The sequence below is a fragment of the Apiospora aurea genome (assembly GCF_038362705.1).
Source record: "Apiospora aurea strain CBS 24483 chromosome Unknown utg000008l_segment0_segment0, whole genome shotgun sequence".
Lineage (NCBI taxonomy): Eukaryota > Fungi > Ascomycota > Sordariomycetes > Amphisphaeriales > Apiosporaceae > Apiospora > Apiospora aurea.
In genome coordinates, this window is record NW_027117395.1 from 4,803,468 (window position 1) to 4,825,095 (window position 21,628).

General features: G+C 52.1%; 6 protein-coding genes across 6 annotated transcripts; 3 read left to right on the forward strand and 3 right to left on the reverse strand.

The window, feature by feature from the left end:
- Positions 1-2,809: 2,809 nt before the first annotated feature.
- On the reverse strand, positions 2,810-3,778 carry PG986_012945 (uncharacterized protein; the record flags this gene model as incomplete). Its single annotated transcript, XM_066849167.1, has 3 exons — positions 2,810-3,134; positions 3,213-3,713; positions 3,765-3,778. The coding sequence occupies 3 exons, from the start codon at positions 3,776-3,778 to the stop codon at positions 2,810-2,812; spliced, it is 840 nt and encodes a 279-aa protein (XP_066695863.1).
- Positions 3,779-4,179: 401 nt separating this feature from the next.
- Positions 4,180-7,300, forward strand: PG986_012946 (uncharacterized protein; the record flags this gene model as incomplete). The annotated part of the gene is made up of 7 exons (XM_066849168.1): positions 4,180-4,444; positions 4,507-4,881; positions 4,967-5,549; positions 6,143-6,334; positions 6,419-6,635; positions 6,837-7,215; positions 7,281-7,300. 7 exons carry the CDS (start codon positions 4,180-4,182, stop codon positions 7,298-7,300), a joined length of 2,031 nt encoding a protein of 676 aa, XP_066695864.1.
- Positions 7,301-9,448: 2,148 nt separating this feature from the next.
- Positions 9,449-10,481, forward strand: PG986_012947 (uncharacterized protein; the record flags this gene model as incomplete). The annotated part of the gene is made up of 3 exons (XM_066849169.1): positions 9,449-9,504; positions 9,560-9,825; positions 9,865-10,481. The coding sequence occupies 3 exons, from the start codon at positions 9,449-9,451 to the stop codon at positions 10,479-10,481; spliced, it is 939 nt and encodes a 312-aa protein (XP_066695865.1).
- Positions 10,482-11,976: 1,495 nt separating this feature from the next.
- Positions 11,977-12,821, forward strand: PG986_012948 (uncharacterized protein; the record flags this gene model as incomplete). The annotated part of the gene is made up of 3 exons (XM_066849170.1): positions 11,977-12,019; positions 12,070-12,207; positions 12,259-12,821. The coding sequence occupies 3 exons, from the start codon at positions 11,977-11,979 to the stop codon at positions 12,819-12,821; spliced, it is 744 nt and encodes a 247-aa protein (XP_066695866.1).
- A 583-nt stretch (positions 12,822-13,404) lies between these two features.
- PG986_012949 (uncharacterized protein) lies at positions 13,405-14,924 on the reverse strand (the record flags this gene model as incomplete). The annotated part of the gene is made up of 4 exons (XM_066849171.1): positions 13,405-14,309; positions 14,392-14,549; positions 14,611-14,692; positions 14,756-14,924. The coding sequence occupies 4 exons, from the start codon at positions 14,922-14,924 to the stop codon at positions 13,405-13,407; spliced, it is 1,314 nt and encodes a 437-aa protein (XP_066695867.1).
- A 2,676-nt stretch (positions 14,925-17,600) lies between these two features.
- PG986_012950 (uncharacterized protein) lies at positions 17,601-19,541 on the reverse strand (the record flags this gene model as incomplete). Its single annotated transcript, XM_066849172.1, has 6 exons — positions 17,601-17,666; positions 17,901-18,080; positions 18,142-18,183; positions 18,239-18,259; positions 18,322-18,387; positions 19,086-19,541. The coding sequence occupies 6 exons, from the start codon at positions 19,539-19,541 to the stop codon at positions 17,601-17,603; spliced, it is 831 nt and encodes a 276-aa protein (XP_066695868.1).
- Between the last annotated feature and the right edge of the window lie 2,087 nt (positions 19,542-21,628).

Below are 21,628 nucleotides of genomic sequence, written 5' to 3' on the forward strand. Positions count from 1 at the left end.
CGTTGCGAAGGCCGTGCAGGAGGTTCTCGGTGGCAAATCGATTAACCGAGCTGCTCGAGACAACAACCTAAACAAAGGGACCTTGCGTAACCGCATCGCCGGTTTACCAAATCGGCAACAGAAGTACGAGGCCCTCTAGTTCCTGTCACCTGCCGAAGAGACCTTTTTGGTCGATTGGGCCCTATTTCAGGCCAGTCTCGGCTTCGCACCAACTCATGGCATGTTTCGGCTGTATGCTCAGCGCATACTAGTCGAAAAAGGGGTCGATCACAGGCTCGGCAGTTACTGGGTGCGCCGTTTTCTGAAGCGCTATCCCTCTATCAAGTCCCTGCGGTCTAAGCAGATCGATTTTCGGCGCCTCTAGTGCATTTCGGACGAGGCCGTGCACGAGTTCTTTGACAGACTCGATGATGACACCCTCCGATCCATCCCATCATCCTATTGGTTCAACGCCGATGAGGTAGGGACCTCGTTGACGCTTGGGGGGTCCATGGTGATCGGACCTGCTGCTTGTAAGACTTTGATGCGTCACGACTCTGCCAATCGCGAGTGGGTGACGATAGTTGAGACGATCAGTGCAGATGGCCGGTCCCTGCCCCCTTTGATCATATTCAAAGGCCAATCGGTTCAGCAACAGTGGTTTCCAGCAGAAGAAGACGAAGTCAACAGCCCCTATGAGGGCTGGTCCTTCACTGCATCACCTAAAGGATGGACCAGCAACCCCATCGCAGTCAACTGGCTGAAAAAAGTGTTCCTTCCTTTGACCAAGCCGGATGACTCCGATCAGTGGAGGGTGCTGGTGCTGGATGGCCACGGCAGTCACATCACCGATGCTTTCATGCTCAACTGCCTGGAAAACAAAGTCTGGCTCATCTACGAGCCACCACACAGCTCTCATGTTCTCCAGCCCCTGGATGTTGGCCCTTTCTCGGTGCTCAAAAGGAGGTTTCGCAGGGAGCTGGATAAAGCATGCGCCATCACCAATGACAGCTATGTCAGAAAGGGGGACTTCCTGAAAGCTTGGTCAGAGGCTCGGCTGCAGGCGTTGACCCCGAAGGTCATCAAAGGGGGCTGGGCCGCAACCGGCATCTGGCCCCGGGATGTCAACAAGCCCCTGAACAACCGGCTCCGAAGGGCCAACACCCTCCGCCACATCGAGGAGGCTCGGAAGGCCGAGGCGGACCTCCATCCCCAGCCATCCGGCCCTCCGGAGGTTGAGACGCCGAGAAACAGCCGGCAGGTGAAAGATCTCGGCATGGCAGTGCTTGGTGCGGACGTTGTCAACGCCAGACCAACTAGCCGGTTGTTGTTTTCGAAGGTCGGCAAGAGCATCGACTTTTTGAACGCTCGGATCAGCCGGTTGGAGCAGGAAAAGGTCGGATTAGAGGAAGATCTGGAAAAAGCAAGGGCTCAGAAGAGGCGAAAGGTCGATGTTAACCCCAACGAGACCTTCGTACATATGGCAGACATTAGAAGCACACAGAGGGATGTAAAGGAAGGCCGAAAGAGGCGGAAGGGTAAAGCAGCGTGCAGCACCAGCCGTTGAAGGCCCTGAAATTGACATAAATGCGTGTGCTGGTGAGGGAAGCTCAATTAGAGTGCATCCACGCCGATCTGTAAATTAAAAGTATGTAGGTGTGGTGAAATCGATCAATTTGACGGCGTTGGTGTTGTTGTTTTAGTCTTTTTTCCCTTGGTCAGTGAGGGGGGAGTCAGCGAGGGGGTTGGTGAGCTTAGAGCAGCCCGGTAACTTCATGTATATCTTCCTTCATAATGGTATCGGGCTTTGGTCGAAGAACAAGCGTGGCGAACCCTTGCGTAGGAGCCTCTTCCTCGACCGGAGAAAGCTCAAGAATTTTGACACTGTGTTGGAGCCTCTTGATCATACCGGAGCGCATTCTTTGCTTCCCCTCTTGCAAGAACTCATGTATGCGGTCTCTGACTCCATCAGCTTCTTTATCGATTGACAGCTTCTTTAGATGCGGCCATCGTCGGTCCCTGGACTTCTTCAAAGGGCGTTTTTCGTCCTTGAGGTTTATTAGCAGTCTGAGACATCTCCATATAGTTGTATTTTCGTTGGGCTCTCACACTACACATGAACTCCAGCTGGTTCAAAAAGTTGGCGATGGCATTGGACGTTAACTTCGGAGGATCTTTCAAGTCTTGAATGAGGGGTACTACCCGGTTGAGTACGCCCACCAAACTTTTGTAAATCAGTATTCTATTCCGTGGGATCTTTCCTTTCGCCTTGCACTCATTGAGAATGCCTTGGATGAGATCAATCCGGGTCAAGGCAAATGCCACGGAGCTATTTGTCCACCCTTTGGGTAGTGGATGCTTCGACTTTGCGTGCATTTCGACGCGGTATCGTATATGAAAGGGATTGGGCGAAGTTGGCAATCGACAACGTGAGCGAGCTCGAGCAGAGGAAATGGGGGGTTTCAATTTGCCTTGTTTCAACCGAAGATCTCTGCACGTGACACCACCATTTCATGCCGCATTCTTGGCTGCATAACCCTGTTACATCTTGATAGAATCATGGGTGTCGGCTGTAGCACCTGAGCCCCGCGTTGACTGTAGGCTCTCACGGTAGCTACGGCCGCTACGGTCGCTCCCACCAAGCTTCAGGGAGCGTACATCCATCACGAATGGAATGCCTTCAACATTGGATGAGCAACTGGACAAAGTAATCGGGTTCATATCCTACCGAGTAGTATCCGTATAATGGCATACCTTGGCGAAACGTAGAATGACCACCAAGTGACGAGCCTTCATCCATTGCCCATGCTTTCAACGATCGCTCACTAGCTCACATTGACGACCTGAAGTCGTCCTGCGCACTCACGACGAAAAACACTTTCTCCGGTTCACGTCCAACAACTACTATTTTGATCACGTCGGTCAATCCCTCGCTAACCAAAACTTCTTCAATGTTTTCTTCCTCGACGTCGCCATCAAGAGCCGCACCGACTGTAACCTCGCTTTGTTGCCAACGCGATCTCAGAGCGCCTTTGTGGATTTTGACAAGTCGGATGGCCCAGACGCGGTCGGTGGAGAGATCTACAGACATGCTGTTGCCATGCTCTCGCGAGTATGACGCATCGATATTCGCATTCGCGACACCGGGCAAATCACTAATCACGCATATAAATCAGGTAAGCTTGCTGTCTTCCCCTTTTATCAATTGCAGACACAGAACAGGGACAACTTACGATGCGCCGTTGGAAGAAAATCCTCTGGATCTTGCATCCGAGTGACCAACTGATCCCGTTCCCCTAGCAATCATCAGACCGATCATCATGTAAACGGTCCATGAGCGGGTGATGGGGTTCTGATGATGATTGATCCACTGCTGCAGAAGCTCTGTAGCCAGGACGTCTTCGATATAGCCAGTGCTAGGTTGCATGGATTCGACATCCATATGCTCAAAGTTCGCCCAATTCGCCACGGTGTTCTGGAACTCAGCACCGACTTTGGCGTCAATCGTCACGCCGGCCGCAGCAGCAATCGGGGCACCACCGCCCGCTGCACCAGCGAGACTGTTGCCGGAGGATGATTCCCATTGGAAATTGCCATACGAAACAATCCGTATTCTCATTCCGACAGGAAAGCGGAGCTGATCATGGGGCTGTGTGAGAATGGGGTAGATGGTGTTTGGGGTTGGTACAATATCGCCGAGTCGCAAAGCTCCGTCCGCTTCGCCTCGAGCCCGGCTTGGGCTCCTTTACTGCGGAGGAGCGTGGATGGGCTGCTTTAGAACAAACCAGCAATTATTCATGATAGCCATATCCGACTTTGTAGAGATTGAAGAAGAAATTCAGAAACATCGAACTTATGTGTAGGCTCTTGGAGGAGCCCTGATCATCTTTTGTGACGAAAATGCGAGGTCCATGGCTTGGCCCCCAATACCCCTCAGGGGAGTTGGTTGCGACGACCCCTGACCAGGACATGGTTGTGGGGTTTCATTGCCCCAACATACGGCCGAATGATTCGCCCAAAATGAACATACGAATAGTATGGTTGCATTCATGGCTGCAGAAAGCCTTTCCCCGCTCACAAAATTACTTGACGTTGGAAAGCAGATAACAGCGTAGAGGATATCCTCCCGGTGCCGCTGTCGGCACTTCCCTCAAGTCCTGCCGTCACCCAATCCTGCTATCGAGCTTCTAGCTACTGACGATGGATAGCAAACATTACCTCAGTATGGAGGTGAAGGAATGTAAGGCGCGGTTCAATGCTTGTCTTGAAATTCCGTCATTGTCAGAAAATGACTGGCTCGAGGAGAAGTTGGCCTTGTTCAATTGGTGGACAGCCGCTCTCAACGCCGACAAAACCGATTCTTCATCTCTGGACTACCGACTGAGCCTTCGGCCTGACGTGGTAGATGAGATTGTTAACCTTCTGGAAGGGCTCATCCATGCCTTGTCCGAATGCGAGGAAATTGGTAAGTCCCACATGGTTCAAGGGCGCCTTTGTGGTTCTTCCGCTAATTGGCCTCTTATGAAGATTCCAAGGGATCAGTTTCGATGAGTCAGTCACCACAGAGTGAAGATTTTGACAGAATGATTACTTCCCCCACTGAAGATGATAATGGGGAATTTCAAGATATGGACTGGGAGGGGTCTCAGAATGGAAGCATGTCTGATACTATCAGTTCCTCTGATGACGAGATGGATGACCCATTGGATCCTTATTCAGAGCAAAGATTCTACATGGATACCTTCCTCGACCTTCTTCTGGGAATCCACAGGGCTATCAAACGATCTGGACTCAAGTTTCGGAACAAGCGCGCAGACGATGCCCTCGTGGAAGCGGAAGCGGAATTTCAACACATGAAACGATTGGTCGGAGAGGATCGAGCACTTAACCATCCAGAAATCGGTTCACACGAGAGATTTCGAAGATTTCTTACCACAATTGTCCTGAGCCGTGGATCACACAATGCTCATATACAAATTGCAACAAGATATTGCGGAGCACGCAGCTAGGCACGGCCAAGAGAGCCCGGCGGTTCTGGAACAGATAAAGGTCATGATCGTCTTGAGGTCTTACTTCCGAGACGAAGTCCGCCTTATAACAGTCCAGCGGAGGTTGATTGAGGCAAATGTCATGAGAGGGAACCGGTTTATATATGCTGGACAGACTACCAGGAGGGACAGGATACCCCCAGGTGTACACGAAGATGAGTCTCCGCTTGGGCAGAGGAAGGGAAAGACTGAGACATGGGTTTCCGATGCCTCCCAATCCGCCAACCTAGGCCAAGAAGTCTCATATCAGAATCAACCTGCGCCCCGAATCATCACAGGAGATTTCAAAAACGACACCGAAGAGATTGGAACAGTTCGATCTGCCACGCAACTCGGATCAAGTTTCACGATTGGTGGCGTTATAGGGACCGGATCGAAGAGTGCCAGATCAGCGGTTACCAAAATGTCTGCGAGAGTCGACTACCTGGACTACCCACCATGCCCAGCCAAAAATGGCTCATTCAAATATCCCCTGTGTCCAGAAATACTATCCAAGGAGTACACCAAGAAACAACGATGGCGGTAAGTATACCACGCTAAACATGCCCGGGGGTAACACTAATATAAGAAAGCGCCCATGTCGCTCAGGACTTGAATCCTTATCTCTGCGTTTTCGACGACTGTCCGTTTCCGGATCAACTTTGTCATCGCGAAGCATTTCGTCTGGGATAATAGGCTCGCGGTTCGCCCTAAAAATCCGTGCCCGGATCGCAATTTCGATGTCGTTGCGTCGACGGTGCTTCGTAGCCTCCTCTACCAGGTGTTAAAGAGGCTACCAACCCTCGTCCAAACGACTTTGGCAATCTGGAAAGCCGTTGTGGATCAACATGGTAGGGATGCGCCTAAGTTCACCCTTTTCCAGAAGATGCTAGTTGGTGCAGTCCAGGCAGCATAAACCATCCCCGCCAAATTCTGCTTCTTCATTAATAGTCTGGATTATCTCTTCGGGGACCAGCGAGAGATTTTTCCGTTTCTAATGGACATAGAAGCCCACTCGAATGTTAAAGTGTGCATCTCGGGAGAGACAAAGACTAGTCTCGAGACCGTCTTGGCGGGTTGTCCCCGAATCAGGATGCGAGAGGTCACCAGAGACACCATGCTCGGGTATATTCAAGACCAGTTGAGGATCGCTGCTCGCGCGAGCTGGAAAGTCTGGCTCTTCGCATCCTTGACCGAGCAAAAGGTGTTTTCTGGTGGGCTCGCGTAGTCATGTCGTACCACCGAAGCGCAATAGAGCTTGGGGTGAGCATCGCAGAGTTGGAAAGCCAAGTTGACGAGCTGCCCAAAGATACAGACGGCCTGTTCAGGTACGCTTTGAACTAAACTGCGGCAAACTACCGAGCAACCACATGTTTCTATTTTCGAGTGTTTTCGCTGCTCGATAGGCCCAGACCGGTTGCTTTATACCAAGCGGCGGCTAGGCTTATCAAAGAGCCAGCTTGCGCAGACGCGGGAATACCGGAAGCAACTGAAGGCTATGGGCGCTCGATCTCTCGTCTTACTCCAGGACTTCTTGTACCGGAAGAAGACGGTTCGAACACTCGCTTCAGCGAGACGATCAATCACGTACACGAAGACCTTCCCAATTTCTTAATAATAACGGAAATTGTCAGTAGATTGGGCGATTTGCTAGGACAAGTTTGTGTCGAGCCACAGTTTTGCCAGGCGATGTTGGGTTACATGAAGTCGCTGGGACCCCAGCATCCGTCGCTCAGAGACTCCCAAGGGAATGGGCTCAACTCAGTGACAGCCAAGTTGTTATACCTGGCCTCGGGATGGGAAAAAATATGACCGCCGGTGGACTACCAGCTCCTTGTTGAACTCGACCGGTTCAACACATTGCATTACGGCGACGGGCCGCACGGGGCGAATATGACTGTCGACCTAGAGTCCCCAGAAGATCAGGACGAATACGGCAGTAAGACGTTTCTGGCGCTGGCCGTCGAATACGACCTGCTGTCGTACGTGGAAGAGGTCGCTCGGAGCCGGTCGGCCGAGCTCTTCGCCAAGAAGGGGCGGCCGTACCGCGATTACGCACTGCGTTATAAGCGAGTGGACGAACGCATGGTGCGACTTCTTCTCCAGGCAGGGCTCGACCCAAACGAGCCCTTCGATGCCCGGGAACCTATACTTTCTCCATTCAGTCACTCCACCGTATGGTCTGCATTCCTCCAGTACCGACTCAAGAGTAAGATATCTAAAGCCGACGGGGATTCTCTAACGGAACTGCTTCTCTCCTACAATGCAGATAAGGACATCAAGGCAGGATATGACCAATACGTATCTTATCTAGGTCGTTAGGCAGCATTTGTTCAAAAGCCTTTTGTCGCAGTAGGATGGAGACAGGGGGTCGCCCCTTGACGCGCCTAGCGCGCTACGCTAGACATTTCATTTGTGTATTTATTAGCACGGTAGCACCTTTCTCTTTTGTCCTTTCTTTCTTTCCTTTAGAGAGCACTTTAGCACTTGATATACCATCGGACGCTCTCTGCCGTGCGATACCTTTGCCTTTAATTATAGCGGAACGAGCTGGGCAACGACATACATGGCGTTATAATCTGATGTTGATCCCAAGTTTCATCACACGTGTAACTATTCTTATGGCGATAAAGATGTTGGCATCACGTTGTCAGGCGCTGGCCCTTTTGTGAGAACTAGTAGATAGGTAGTCATAGCTAGTTGACCCAGTGCCTTTACCCGACTCATATGCCCCAAGGCTCCACACTAGAATTGATCAGACCGATGTTTTAATCATGCTGTGCAAGGTTTTGATCGGATGTTTCGTTCACCCCCAAGTCACCCAAGACTCTACTCTATTTTGACGAAGAGCAAGGGCATCAACTTCGGAGGATAACTTTGACAGTCGGTACTTGTGAAATGGGTCTGTCAGCAACTCAGTCGGAAAAGCCCAAGTAGATTACGTACGGTCATGGTTGGTACCTACCCTACCAGGAATTGGAGGAAGACTAGGAAGGCCCTTCCTTATCCGCGAGAGGGCTGGGAGTTGTGAGAGTATGAGGGAGTGGGTTCGTTTCGATGATAACCCCTGGCATGTTCATGGACAATGACATTTCCGTTACTTGATGTTGAAACTTCTGTCTTCACCTTCGAGCCTCGGGACCCCGCGTTCGGTTTGCTAACTGACGAAGATGCGGTCGCTGTTTCCCCGCCCGAAGGGTTGGATGCAGCTGAGCTGTGGGGTATAGCTCACCAGATGAAGTAGGGTCGATATGAGGTTTATTCCGATTAATGGTTAACGACGGTCAATGAACTATGCCGTGGCTCAATGATGCATCTAAATGGAGCAGGGAAGTGATGATAAGTAGTAGAGTATGTGTTGAAAATTGATTGAAAATAGTAAACCAGCTGTGCCTGCCCTCCGAAGAGACAAAAGAGGGGTCGCCTCCACCCGTGATGGTTAATAGGGGTGGGTGTCACAGGCATCGGTTTGAACCGGCACCCCTCACGCTTAGTTACGGGTATATCTTCATACAAGTCATAGGGTAATTTCACACCCTCATGTAAATCCATGTCTATCCCTAAAACTATCAGGCTGGAGATAAACCGAGTTAACAAACAATCCAATGCGGGCGTCATGAAACCTGACTTCAAAGCCTAGCTAAAACCGTCGCCGTTTCTTCCGTCCCACAAAGATAGAAACACGCACGATCCTGATTTCCGCGACATCAATCATTAGCAAGATTGTATCAAGGTCTGACACACTCTGTGGTTGTTTATTCAAAGGGCGACTTACTAGTATCGCTTGGGGTTGTTGACTGGCGGAGGCGCAATGGTCTTATCATCATTATGTCTAGTGCTGCTGGATTCATCGCGACCAGATTTCCCGCGTGTATATCTCCTGCTTTTAGTCTTGTCTTTCTTAGAACATTTACCGTCCCTGCTACCACCGTGGTGTGATCGATTATCCTCGAAGTCGGGAGTGAAAGGCATTTTGTCTGGGGAACTGTCACCAGACGTGGTATTTTATGAGACGGGGCAAGTTCCGAAGAGTAACTTTTCAGTAGCCGTTGTTGGACGATGATGGAAGTAACTAGCAGGAGATTATCTTCGAGTATTAACAGGGAGAACGGAGAGTAGCAATTATACTCTTCATTACTCCCCAGGAGGGAGGGAGGGGGGAGGGGCACACGGAAAGAGCTTGGTGGCTGTGCTGGGACGCTTTACCAATAGCAGATGCAGTACTACGTGACATGACGAGTGGCTGAATCCAGCCGCATCTCACCGGAAGCAAATGTAAAAACTCTTTGATTGGTTCCGCCGGGTCTGTAAGAAAATGGCAAGTAAACAGAATGCGGAGGCCTCAGAGCCTGATTACAAGCCTGATTCCAAGCCCGATCATTTTTACTTTGCGTGCAGAGGAGAGGACATATCAAATCATCAACAAATTACACACGAGCAAGATGAATCAAGAATTAACAAGCGTGGCTACCGGCGACGAAATTCACTATAAACCATGGTAACTTATGTCCATTCCCGACTATATAGAAGGTCGACGGCTAAGCTCAGCCTAGGAAGTACATTGGATACAAGGATCTCGCGTCGTATATGGCGTCAGACCAGGACTTCTTTGCAGTTCGCCGTTTTGACCGCCTGCATACACGAGCAATATTAACTCTCCAGGCTCGGCTCGAAGAATCCGAAGAGAAGTTAGATGAACTAGATCAGAAGTATGCATCCTCGCAAGTGAAGGCAGTTGGCACAGAACCACCGGAAATCATAGAGGTTCCATCCGGAGGGCTCATCCCCGAGGAACAAAGGAGGCTGGATGAAAAGCACGGTGAATAGTCTAGCCTAAGGGACATTAACAACGGCACAGTCCGTGACGATATTCCCGAGCGAAGGGCTGTGATTGAGGAGTACACGCTGCTCCTGAAGAGATACGGTTCAGTAATCCATATCCCTACCATTGGCTTTCTACTGAATCGTTTGATAGACCGCCTTTTGTTGGACTATTCCCAGCTTCGGGCACAGAATAAGGCTCCTTCCTGGAATGTCAACAACGTACGGAACTGGTTCAAGAATAACCCCGGGGCTATCATGCCAAATGAATCCACATTTCACGGCCAGGAGTCTGAACTGTTGTCTCTATCCAGAGGCAGTAACACCTTCGCGCGACGCTGTTTTCAAAACAGCGTACTATATCCTGTTGGGAAGACCACGAAGCTTTTCACAACCACACCGCGGTTCGTGACACCAAGAGATGCAAAGAATGTCCACGTATTTAGCGAAAAATCTACCGAGACCATGGTTACAGCCAGCCTATTCTTCGCAGCGGTCTTGATGCTCATTACCCCGTTGTGGATTCTGCAGGCCATCCGTAGCATGCAGCTGAAGCTTGCTGTCATCACCGTCTTCATTGTTGTCTTCCTGGCCTTCTTTACATACGCGAAAACGGGGAGGGCTTTTGAAAGACTTGCCGCAACTGCTGGGTGAGTGGCCGGGGTTCCTTTCTCTTCGTGATTCGGCCAGGGCTAGCAGCTAATGATTCATCCAGGTAATGTGCGGTTCTTGTTGTTTTCCTTCAAATTGGAGACACTGGAGCATAGATTGAGACGATAGTAATCGAGACACTGAGACAGCAAGAAGGGCGTTGCTGTTCAGTTGAACTACCTGGTGTTCGGGAAGTGACATGGAGTAGCTCTAGACCGTAGGTCGTAATATGCAGGATCGGTCTAACAGAGCATCTACGCTCCACATATTTACTCATACCGCTTCAAACCCACCCTGCAAAGTACTAAGATGGAACACGGCCGTGACCCGACGTGATCAAGGGAGAGGGGAAATATGAAGCATTGCTGCTGTTGGGATAGAAATCGTCAGTTTAGATATTTAGATGGAGGGCGGGGCTCTGGGGAAGCCAGATCTGGACATCGCTACTGTGAACCCCCCGTGCTCTGGATTACTACATCCTGCCGCACTCCATACTTGAGTTACTTACTTCTGCTGGCCTGCGCTGGTATGAGTCGGAAATCAAAGGAACAAAAGATGTTAACACCCAGCGGGAGAAATACCGTGCGCCCTTGTGGCCGTGGGAGTCTATCGAAGTCATGTGTACTTGACGGACGCGATATTGTATAATGTTGAACTTGATGATTTGGTGGAGGTATTGGCGAAACCTAGCCGGTTGATGGCGCTGTCATGCAGGGGATCGTCAGGTATCGCGCTTCCCCCCGGGAACCCAGCTCAAAACGGGGGTTGAGTGTACAGCGATATATGGCCTGCCGATAACGTGGGTGGATGTTCTGGCAAACCCAGCAACGATAGTCTAAGAAACATGGTGCATTTCGCCAAGACTTTCATCGTTCCTACACCTAATACCACTTGTGTCCATCTCTTTGTGGCCTTGCCTGGGTGCATCTTCGAAGACTCGACCGATGACAGCAGAGCACCGTTGCCCTAGAAGAAGCCAATAAAAGCAGGGCGAAATCCAAAGCCTCGACAGATCTTCTCGTCGCCAAGAGCAAGGAACTGATCGGGCAAAAAGACAAAAAGAAAAACATACAACACCGAGGATTCCCAGGTCGTCACCGACCCTAGTACTAATTCGGCTCTCTGCTGCTTATATATGGGAGAGCGAACGGGATCCCTAGTATTCAGCAGGATATGGTCGTATGTGACAGATTCAACACTTGTGGTGGCTTATGGAAATGTCCACACTTGGACTGTCCCTGGCGTCTTGGGGTGTAGGTAGGGGAGGGGCATTTGCTCACCCGGTTTCCACAGCCAAGGATCAAATCTTTGGGCTAGGATGGACCAACAAGACAGATGTGACGTTATAATCGAAGCAGTGGTAACCATCATGGGTTGGGCGGAAGAAGTTATTGTGATGGTAGGAAAAATGCACGGAGAGCGAAATCCCACATCAAGAGATATCTGGACTGGGTGATGGAAAGGGGTACAACACTGATGTGTACATGGACAGTCTATTATGGTATTACATTCCAATCTACGCTCCACCCGATCTATCTTAGGTACGTCCAAATCCAACCAAATCGAACCACTGCTATAACGCTGCTACCAGTGCCAACCCCACAGCCCACCAAAGAGCAGCAACACCAGAAGCCCCAGCGTATCCCGCCGCAGCTGACTTCTTATCCGAAGAAGAAGACTTCGCGTACTGAGGAAACTCCCGCGCAAACGCCGCCGCCATCTCCGTCGAGTTACTAAAAATATCCGGCCCCGGCTTCCCGCCCTTCCACGTCACCGTCAGCCCGCTCGGCCGGCGCGGGCGCACCTCGAACGGCACCGTCGCAAAGTACCAGTCCGACCCCCGTCGACGGTGACGGTGCGGACGTACCCGCCGTTGATGACGCCGCCCTCGGTCATGTCGAAGGCCTCGGGCGGGTTGTCGTAGCCCTCGCTGCCCGGGTAGAGCTCGAACCAGCAGAGGTTGCCCGTCGTCGCGTTGGGCGCGAAGAAGTCGCCGTGGAACCAGATGGGGTTGCGGCCCGGGCTGAAGCCCGTCTCGAAGCCCGTCGTGGTGCCGCCTTCGAGCAGCGGCATCTGCTCCCACGTGCCGTCGCCGGACTTGGAGAGGTGGCCCTCGCGGTCGACGAAGGAGCTGTTGGAGGGGCGGATGGGGGTGGACGACGGGGTGTGGGTGCACCGGTACAGCAGGTACGACTTGAGCCGGCCCGGCGTCGTCCAGCCGCCGAACATGTTGTCGCCGTCGGAGAAGTTGAGGGTGGGTTTGGCCAGGCCCGACGTGTAGTCGGTCAGCGGGCGGTCCAGAGGCGGCGGGAAGGTGAATTGCGCCTCGACGGCCGCAGGTAGCACAAGCGCCAGAAGCGCGGTGGCCAGCATCTCTAGGAGCATATTTGGATGTATTGACCAGCGGCGGCGCGCCCTAGGCACCAATCGCGCGATTGAATGTATGCAGGCAGTCAGCTCAGCCAGCGGTAGCAGAGGGCAGGAACAATTCAATTGAACCTCTGTTGCAGAATCGATCGAGTTGTTGTGATCCACTACAGCGCCTCAAACTCAACGCCAAGGCGGCAGGGGGTGCCGCCCCTTAGCTCCCAGTAAGCGAGATTACCCCCTGGCTTATGTTATGGAAGCAACAGGCTGACCGGACCAGGGTACGAATTTTCCATACGTTACGTACGGGATAACAAAGAACTAGAAATGACCGACATTGCAGACATGAGTAGCGAACAGCAGTTGAGATGGATCAGCCGGGAGGATGACGTTGATTATGTCCAACATTGTTTACAGGGTATCATGAGTAAAAGACTAACTGTCCAAGAGCAATACTATAACAGGTTCTGTCCCCCCAACATCTCGTCGTACTTCCAAACCCAGACAGGCAAGGGAAGACAAAAGAAAATGTAGCCTCGGCAGCAAAAGGGTGAAAGCCCTACAAGGGCTCCCGCCAGACCGGTAGGAAAACAAATATCAAGACACCGAGACTGGCGAAGATAGCGCCGCCGATGAGACTCTGCGTGACGATCCTGCGCTGCAGGTTGCGTAAATGTTGGTCTTGCACTTTCCACTTGCGGTCAAAAATCATCATGCGGGACACGAAGCGCATGAACCGGGACTTGCGCGCGTGCTCGGACAGAATGGCCGGGTCGTCGTCATAACGCTCCCACGGCAACGGCTGCCGGCGCGAGAAGAGGAGCAGGAAGAAGCAGCTACCGCGCAGCCCCGACAGAATGAGGCTGATGCCGATCCACCAGAGCGGCCAGGCGGCCAGGACGTCGGCGCGGCTGTGGGCCTGCTCGCGCGGCGTGAAGGCGAGCAGCAGCACGCAGAGGAACCCGGCGAGCGTCATGGCGATCCCCGCCGAGGTCGCCATGCACAGCGTCTCGAAGGTGCCGTTGCCGACGCCGAGGCGGATGAAGTTGCGGTGCGAGCAGTTGCGCAGCAGGCCGTAGACGTGGTCGGCGACGGGGCGGAGGCAGGCAGGGTCGTCCGAGGTTTTTAGGGCCTCGACTGCCTGCTCGCGTATCGTGGGTGGGATGTTGAGCTCGCTGCGGGCGCCGGCACGCAAGAAAGTGTGGACGACGGCGCTGAGCTCGGCGCGGTGGCTGCGGTCGGCTTCGGGGATGAGGCCGCCCTCGGTGGTGGGCCGCATCGCCTGCAGCCAGCTGCGGCCTTTGCCGCCGACGCGGGTGCTGGTGTGCGTTCCCTCGAGCTCCTGCTCGTCGTCGTTGTCATCGTCGTCATGAAAGGTTTGGGCCGAGTGTCTGCAGGCCTGTCCGCGAGCGCACCTGGTCTCGGGGCTGATGAGCTGGGCGATCTTCTCGACGGTTTCGTCCGCTGCAGGAGTGGGTGAGACCCAGGTTAGTAATCCGAGACAGAGTATGTGAAACAACAAAGTTCTAGTTGAAACGTTGCATACCTATTTCGGGGTCGTAGTTCTTGTGCTTTGTGTCCACCGAAGAGGCATCCCCATTTGACGTTTCCTCTGCGAGTGTCGTGGCTGAATCAGTGAGGTGTAAGCCGCCATCGCCCATGCCCGTGGCGCCATTCTGATAGTTCTTCTCGTAGTTCTTGAACCTTGTGTCACATGTCAGTGTCTTGGTGGTGGATATGAGGAAAGCCGGCTTCATGAGCTCACCAGATGTAGAATTCCAGGTTCTCGGGTGAGTATTCGATATACTTCAGATACATGTAGAAGTCGTAGAGGGATAGAGGGCTGCCTGCGTCCGGCTGTTAGTATTATGACCCGTGGAGCCGGATATGCGCTGACATGTAGTTCTTACATGTCTTGTTGGCCAGCACCCTCTCGAGGGTGAGACTCCTGGGTATGGACACCTTCCCCCTTCCATCTGGACTAAGCGACCTCCTCCCGTTGACAATGGCGGTCGAATACTCCTTGATATCTCTGTACTCGGGCTTCTTGTACCAGGTGAGGCAGTCAGGCAACCTCATTGTGATGGTTAAATAGTACGTGACGGGCTAGAGTGGTATGTCCTGAGTCGACTGTCGAGGGGCCGGATGACATGTGCAGATAGCGAGCCAGATGCGCAATGGAGGAAGCAAAAGGGAAATACGATTGCGGAGGGTGGCCGCGCTGGGAGTGCTCCCATTCTTTAATACGGGATTGACAGCTTTGACATGCACGCTCTGACTGTAGCTCCTTGCACGTACGCAAGCGAACGAGCGAACGAGCGAACCGTTCCCCTTTCGCATCCATCTGCCGTCCGGAGCTAAGAAAGCGTTGTTTTCCTCCCCACTCAGTAGTCAGGTCCTACTCTCATGCGTAAGTACCTGTGAAATGATCCAATAAGCCTCGACAGAGTTGGTGCTGCGAACGCATGGGAGCCACGCCGGGCCAACTATTGAAGATCATCTTAGCATCAAGCCGCCCCGATGCAGCATGGGCACCGTTAAGAGGAAGACGCGACCAATGGGGGATCCCAACCATTGGCATGGCACTTCCCGAACCGTGATGTCTGCGATAATCCGCGGGCAAGTCTGAATGCTGCCCCCTTCCTAAAGCGAACAGATAGCAAGCATCGTTGCTTTTTCCGATGAACTCCTGGCAGCTGAAAATTCTGCCGCCTCAACCCCTCCGTTCCCCATGTGCTCAGGCATTACAGCCAGGCGAAGGACCTGCATTAGTGCTAGCCCGGCGCGGCCAGTGCCTCTTTCAGCTGAGCCTGTCCCTGCTGGTTGGGTGCTGAGTCGGCGCCGTCGCAGCTGCTAACGCTGCTAGGGGACGGGCTATTGAAGAAAACCGAGGGAGCGGCAAATTCGCAAACTCGGACCCCAATTGGACCCAGGCAGGCTTTCAACCCGCCTCCCCTCCCCCCCGCGGCATTGGGTCGTGCTTTTTCTTCCGTCATGATCATCTGCCGGGGCGTACTCAGCTTAGAGCGTCATGAGATGCGATCGGATTGGAGGGCGACCACTCGGTGCGGGATTCGGTGCGGATTCTACCCCGTAGATACCAATTCAAGTGGGCTTGGCATGGCCATGAAGACAGGTACCCGATTGACAGCACGTCCTCGCTTGTGTTCCGTTCGCTTGTTTCCTTCTTGCGTTGGTTGTTATTGTATGGTGATGTTGGCAGGTCGGCTGGCTTGTCGTGGCGCGCGCAAAACAACATGGCACGGATGCCTCCATTTCAATTTTCGGGCCTTGGCGAAAACTTGCACGCATCTCGACTCCCACAAACAAAACACACAGAGGCGTCCGACTTCACTTCATTCATAGGCCCCATTGCCGGTGGTGGCGTCCGAGACAGGTAAACGCATGTCTCTCCCAGGAGACAGGCTGACAGGTCTCAATTAGTGAACCACGCCGCTCCACGTGGTTCGTTGTCCGTCGCTGTCCATCCTTTTTGGCCCTGACGATCTGGCGATCGCGACCCGTCATTCCGGGCAGAACGGCATCGGAGATCCAGAGCAACCAACATAGTTCATTCTAGTCGATGCACCTTGGTTTCCATCATGACTTCTCTCTCCTCTCAAACTAGCACACCCCACACACGCTCTGGCACATTTGATCTGGCGGCTAGTCATCTCACTAAACACGTGTAGATAATACCGATCAGCAGCGGTCAACTCCCTCTTGGGCGGTGACTACGAACTCTATTGGCTGCCAGCGACACTGCTAATACTCTTACCGCAGTCCGTTTGCCGATTTCGAGACAGGAGCAGAAGGAGCACTTTCTTTTGCTGCCAAGTTCGCACAAACCATCTGCGGCCTATTTCCGCAGCGCCAAGACGTGCTATTTGCCCGTGGAAGCCGCCCCTTTTGGCACTATTGACTCTGATTGGCTGGCTCGTGTGCCTTTCACTCTTAAGTAGGTAGATTGCAAGATTGCGCGATTTGTATATAAGGTGGCATCCGGAATTCCCGGAATACCGTTGTTGGGTCCATCCGTCACTGATAAATCTCATTTACGTATGTACCGTTCGGTGGAAGCTTTTGCAGACTGCGGGCAAAAGGCATCCCCGGATGGTCCTCCGTAGTTGGCTTCTACGGTACGATCTAGATCGGACCACTTTGAAAGAGGAGGAAAGATATATTACTAGGGCTGTGCGTGGTAACAGAAGACACCAAACTGAACCTCCTTCTCCATGGCCCAGGCGCAATCCATCCACACTTCCTCCTTAGGCACATCCATCGATGAACAGCGGCACCAACTGTCGACAGGCTCAGACCCTGACACTCGACCAAGAGTACATCCTATTGGTCACCACAGGCAACAACCAGTCTTCCCTCCCATGGGATGAGCAGAGTGCGAGCCACTCTATGCGCAAGAAAGCTCTTCGCCCTTCCATTTTCATCGAAGCTTTGCGAGATCTAAACACGCCTAAACCATAGCTAGATCGCGATGCAATTTTGGCAAGCACCTGCGCCAAAACAAATTTCATTTGAATACATTTTTATTAACCTTGTTTTTGAACTTCCGTAGCCTCTCTCTCCCGCCATCATGCCTGGCCAAACCCTGCGACCTAGCAAAACATTCACCTCCCAAGGATAAAGCCCTGCAGCAGGACCGGCAGCTCCCGCTAGATCAGCGAGCGTTGCTGTCTCTGCAGTAGCCCCTGTCCCGGACAGCTCCCGTGGAATCCCCCTTTCATCTCGTACCACTGTTTATGATAAACCAACCATGTTCGAAATCTCGGTAGCGGGGGTGAGACGTACGGCGACTGAGAATGCCTGAGAACAGAGGTTAGACAGATCACACAGTGAAGGTCGGGTGGTGGCAGACCAGCAGTTACTTCTTGGCATCTTCCTGATTCAATATACCGTCGTTAATAGAGGGAACTGTACCCTACCAAAACGGATACTTCCTTTGGCAGCTATTAGATCCAGCGCCTATCAACAAACACTCAGTATAGGCAGCCAAGGAGACACACAAAAAAAAAAAAAAAAAAAAAAAAGAGCCCTTACCGCAAATTGCTGTCTAGTGAGCTGCGTATTTGGAGTTATCCCCACCCAAAAAACCTCATGTCGGTGTCGAAACTTGATGTTGTGGACAATGGCTCGATCACCATTGCCGCATCGAGCCTTCATAGGCGTCGTCATGGCGGTTTTATAGTGGCGAACCGGCGGCTCCATCTTGGCCTCGGCCTATTCCAGGATACTATCGTTGTTGAGTTAAACATGGCCAAACGAAATGAAGGCGATTTACCTGGGTCTTGCTGCCCTCGGCAGCCAAAACGCCCATAAGGGCCTATAGGCAAACCGTTAGTATACTCCAGTGCGATATAGTAAGAATGGATCTTTACCTCGCTCTGCTTTTGATTAAGCTATACCCATGAAGTTAGCAATGTCGAATATCCTCAAATGACAAGGAAGAACATATAGACACGGTGCGGCTGCCGCCGCGGCTGTCGCCTCGGCCACCTCGGCCGCCCTGGCCTTGCGCTGCCGCTCCCTGATATATGTGTCAGCAATACTTCTTATGCGTAATTATATTATTTTTATTTATAATACCGCCGAATGGCTTAATAATCTTTTATTAAGAGTATATAAGTTAATATATTTATCGTAAATAGGAGTATTAGCTTAACTAAGGCTAAATAAAAGCCGTAGATAGGATATATTTTATTAAACATGTGAATCTAAATCTTTATTAGTATAAGTCCGTTAAAACGTTGTAAAAAAAAGGCGAACTCCCGACTTAATTAATTGTGTGGTGACCCAGGGTACCCACCCGCGGTGTGCCCTCCAGGGCCACGTCAGGCAAGCTGGCAAACGGATGCACCGTCAAGCTCGTATCCAGAATCAACACGAAGTTGCACCCTGGTGGAACGTCCCGATTGTCGTAGAACGATAACCAATTGCCAAAGAACGCTAACACCAGTTGCTCGCCGAAGATGACCACGTCGTCCATGAGCGTCGTAAATGTTGAATTATTTTCAGAGTCTGGGGGTATTAGGGTATAATACCTTCTATTTGAGTCGATTTGTGTTGGGTTTGCTCGGTTTTGATTTACTTACTTCTCCTGGCCTGCACTGGTATGAGTCGAAAAGCAAAATAACAACATAAGGAGGGGAGAAAAAAAAACAATTCTTCCCCCTTAGGCACATTCATAGATGAAGAGGATGGCACATCTGCTCGCGTGGTTTCGACAGCTACGGCGAGGCAGCTTTTGGGCTTGGTGGGGACTCGGTTGTTTTCCCATTCAGAGTCAGAGAGACCCGGGAGATTGCCCGAGACGGCCTCTTCTTTGGCTCCGTCGGGGCGCACATCCTCGTTGGGTGGGTCCTCGGTCCGTGTCGATGCATCGACATCTTGAAGATATGCTGAAGCGGCGGACCGCGCGGCTCCAGGCGCCCGGAGTTCGTGGTCTGCGGCGTTGCGGCCCGAGACCGTCGCCTTGAGGCCGCGATTCTCAGCAGTCAACTGCGAATTGGCAGCGACGAGTTGTGCATTGGCGGCAGCAAGATGCGCATTGGCAGTGATGAGATTGGCCAACTGCTCTTTCAGCTCTGCGGCCTGCGTATGATGGCAGCGCTCGGCTTCTTGACCCGTGAACCACATCTCGTTGGTGAGCATGTCACGATCACTTGCAGTACTTTCATCCATGGCTGATGGTGGGAAATACAGTTGCGAGTCTTGTGGAAGTCTTGTGTACATGCCAAGAGTGATGATCAGAGATGATGTTGGCCAGGGGCTGGTTCCAAGCTCCAAAACATCACAAAGTCCGGTCGATTCCATGGAGGGGCACCCATGCCATAACAATGGGCTTTGGTACAAACCACACACGATGAACAAAGAGATGGAGCGCTGGGAGCATGGCGTGGCGGACAAGTTCGATATATCTGGACCACCCGCTGACGGGGATCACGTCGCTGAGGGGCAAGGAAGACCGACAGCTACAGCAGACCAGGAGAGACGAGTAGATGGAGTGCTTGGTGGAAGATGTGTTGGACGGATTGGATATACCCTTGATAGCGACAGCTTTGCCGTTGGTATAATATGAATATAGGAACAAATAATCGAAACATCTATTTGCAATAATTAGGTATGATATCCTGTAGGATAAGCAATATTGCCAGTGGAATAACCGTTACTACCATTGCCCTGAATATTATTCCCTAATGTGTACAGGACGGCATGGTATCGTGGGGGCAGCGTTGTCGCCATTTAGGGGATATCTGAACCGCCCTCGGCCACTTCAGCAATACAAGGACTTCACCCAACTCCCAGTCGATGCATATGATCGTCAAAAGTCACGCAACGTGTTGGTATGTGACTGCCGAATACCGGCGCAAGTAAAAGGTCAGATAACGCTTCGTCAGCACTGAATGTGTAGGAAGGTATGAGAGGTCGCATGTTGAAATCCATCTACAAGGTTAGGTGCACCTAATGCAACCACGACAGACTTCCCTCCCGTAAGTAGTCCTGCCTCGGTGGGAAGTACCTTGGTGGCAAATTGTTAGTCATCATCTACATAAGGTAGCCGATGGTGCTCAACGTGCAAGACGGGCTTGCCAGATCCAGCTGGCGTCAAGGAAGTTGAGGATACACGTGATGGCAGCCACCAGCTGCAAATGTTGATGTCTCATGGTAGGAAAGTGCGCACTTTCAACTCGATGTAATCCAGGCAAGTCTATTGTTGCTGCCATAAAAACTCGTATTAATAATCGGACATTGGGCAGTGCAAAAGCCCACTCAACTTCCGATTGATCAGGCCTATGCCCGTCTCTGGTACCGAAACCTTGCAGTACACGGCAAGTGCGTTTGATATCGGTAGTTTGGTTTCAGGCGGCAAGTCTCGAAGGTGCACCCTTTGCAAGGCATCCAATCCCAAGGAAACACCAGTTGCCTCCGAGGCTTAGCAGCATCTCCCTCTAGCCTGTCCCTCAACATCAGCCCAGTCAAGTTCACCACGGCATCATCTCAATCAAGCGGGTTGCGGACAGTTCACTTTCTTCCTCATCTTTACTGTGTTCCTTTTGATCACCTGAGTTCTTGATCTTGTCATTCTGGTCCTCAAGAGTCTGCACCCGAGACGGCTCCAGCCAAAGCCCACGTCGCTTGCACTCACGGACTGCAGAGCGTGACCGGCACAGCCGATGCCGCACTGGCAAAGGGCACCGGGTGCTTCCGGTCCTCGCAGTATATTGCTCACTGGCGTCTTTGCTCTTGGAGACTCTGCTCTACCGTGTCCGTTATGCTGACTGGATATCTCTTGGAATCAGATTGCCTCGAGTTTCGCCGCCAATTCCGAGCAGGTGGCCTCTCACTTATCCACCAACGCTGCCAAATCACTTGTGCTTCCGAGTTACAATGATCCCTGGGCCAACAGCAGACGCGAGCGAGCGACCGAACGATCGGGCGAGTGCACCAAGCACATGACAAGACCCAAACAAGGAACACAATTCTTCTCGGAGGACCAAGTCCTCCACCCAGCTGTGCAAACACTGGGCTGAAGGAAGCACACCCACTGCTAGCTTGCTGGCGCCTCTCGGTCCGTTAAGTCGGTAGTCTTAGCCTTCATTGACTTCACCGTCATGAAGTGTCTAGGCGTACGGGTAGTAGAGTATTGGCACAAATCCTCCGTTCAGATGTGCAATCACTGTTCGAGGTGCTCAATCCCTGTCTCACGGCGGGTTCCATCCAGGCCGTTCGCGGTTGTCTGGTTCTCTTAGGAGGCCGGACTTTCTGGT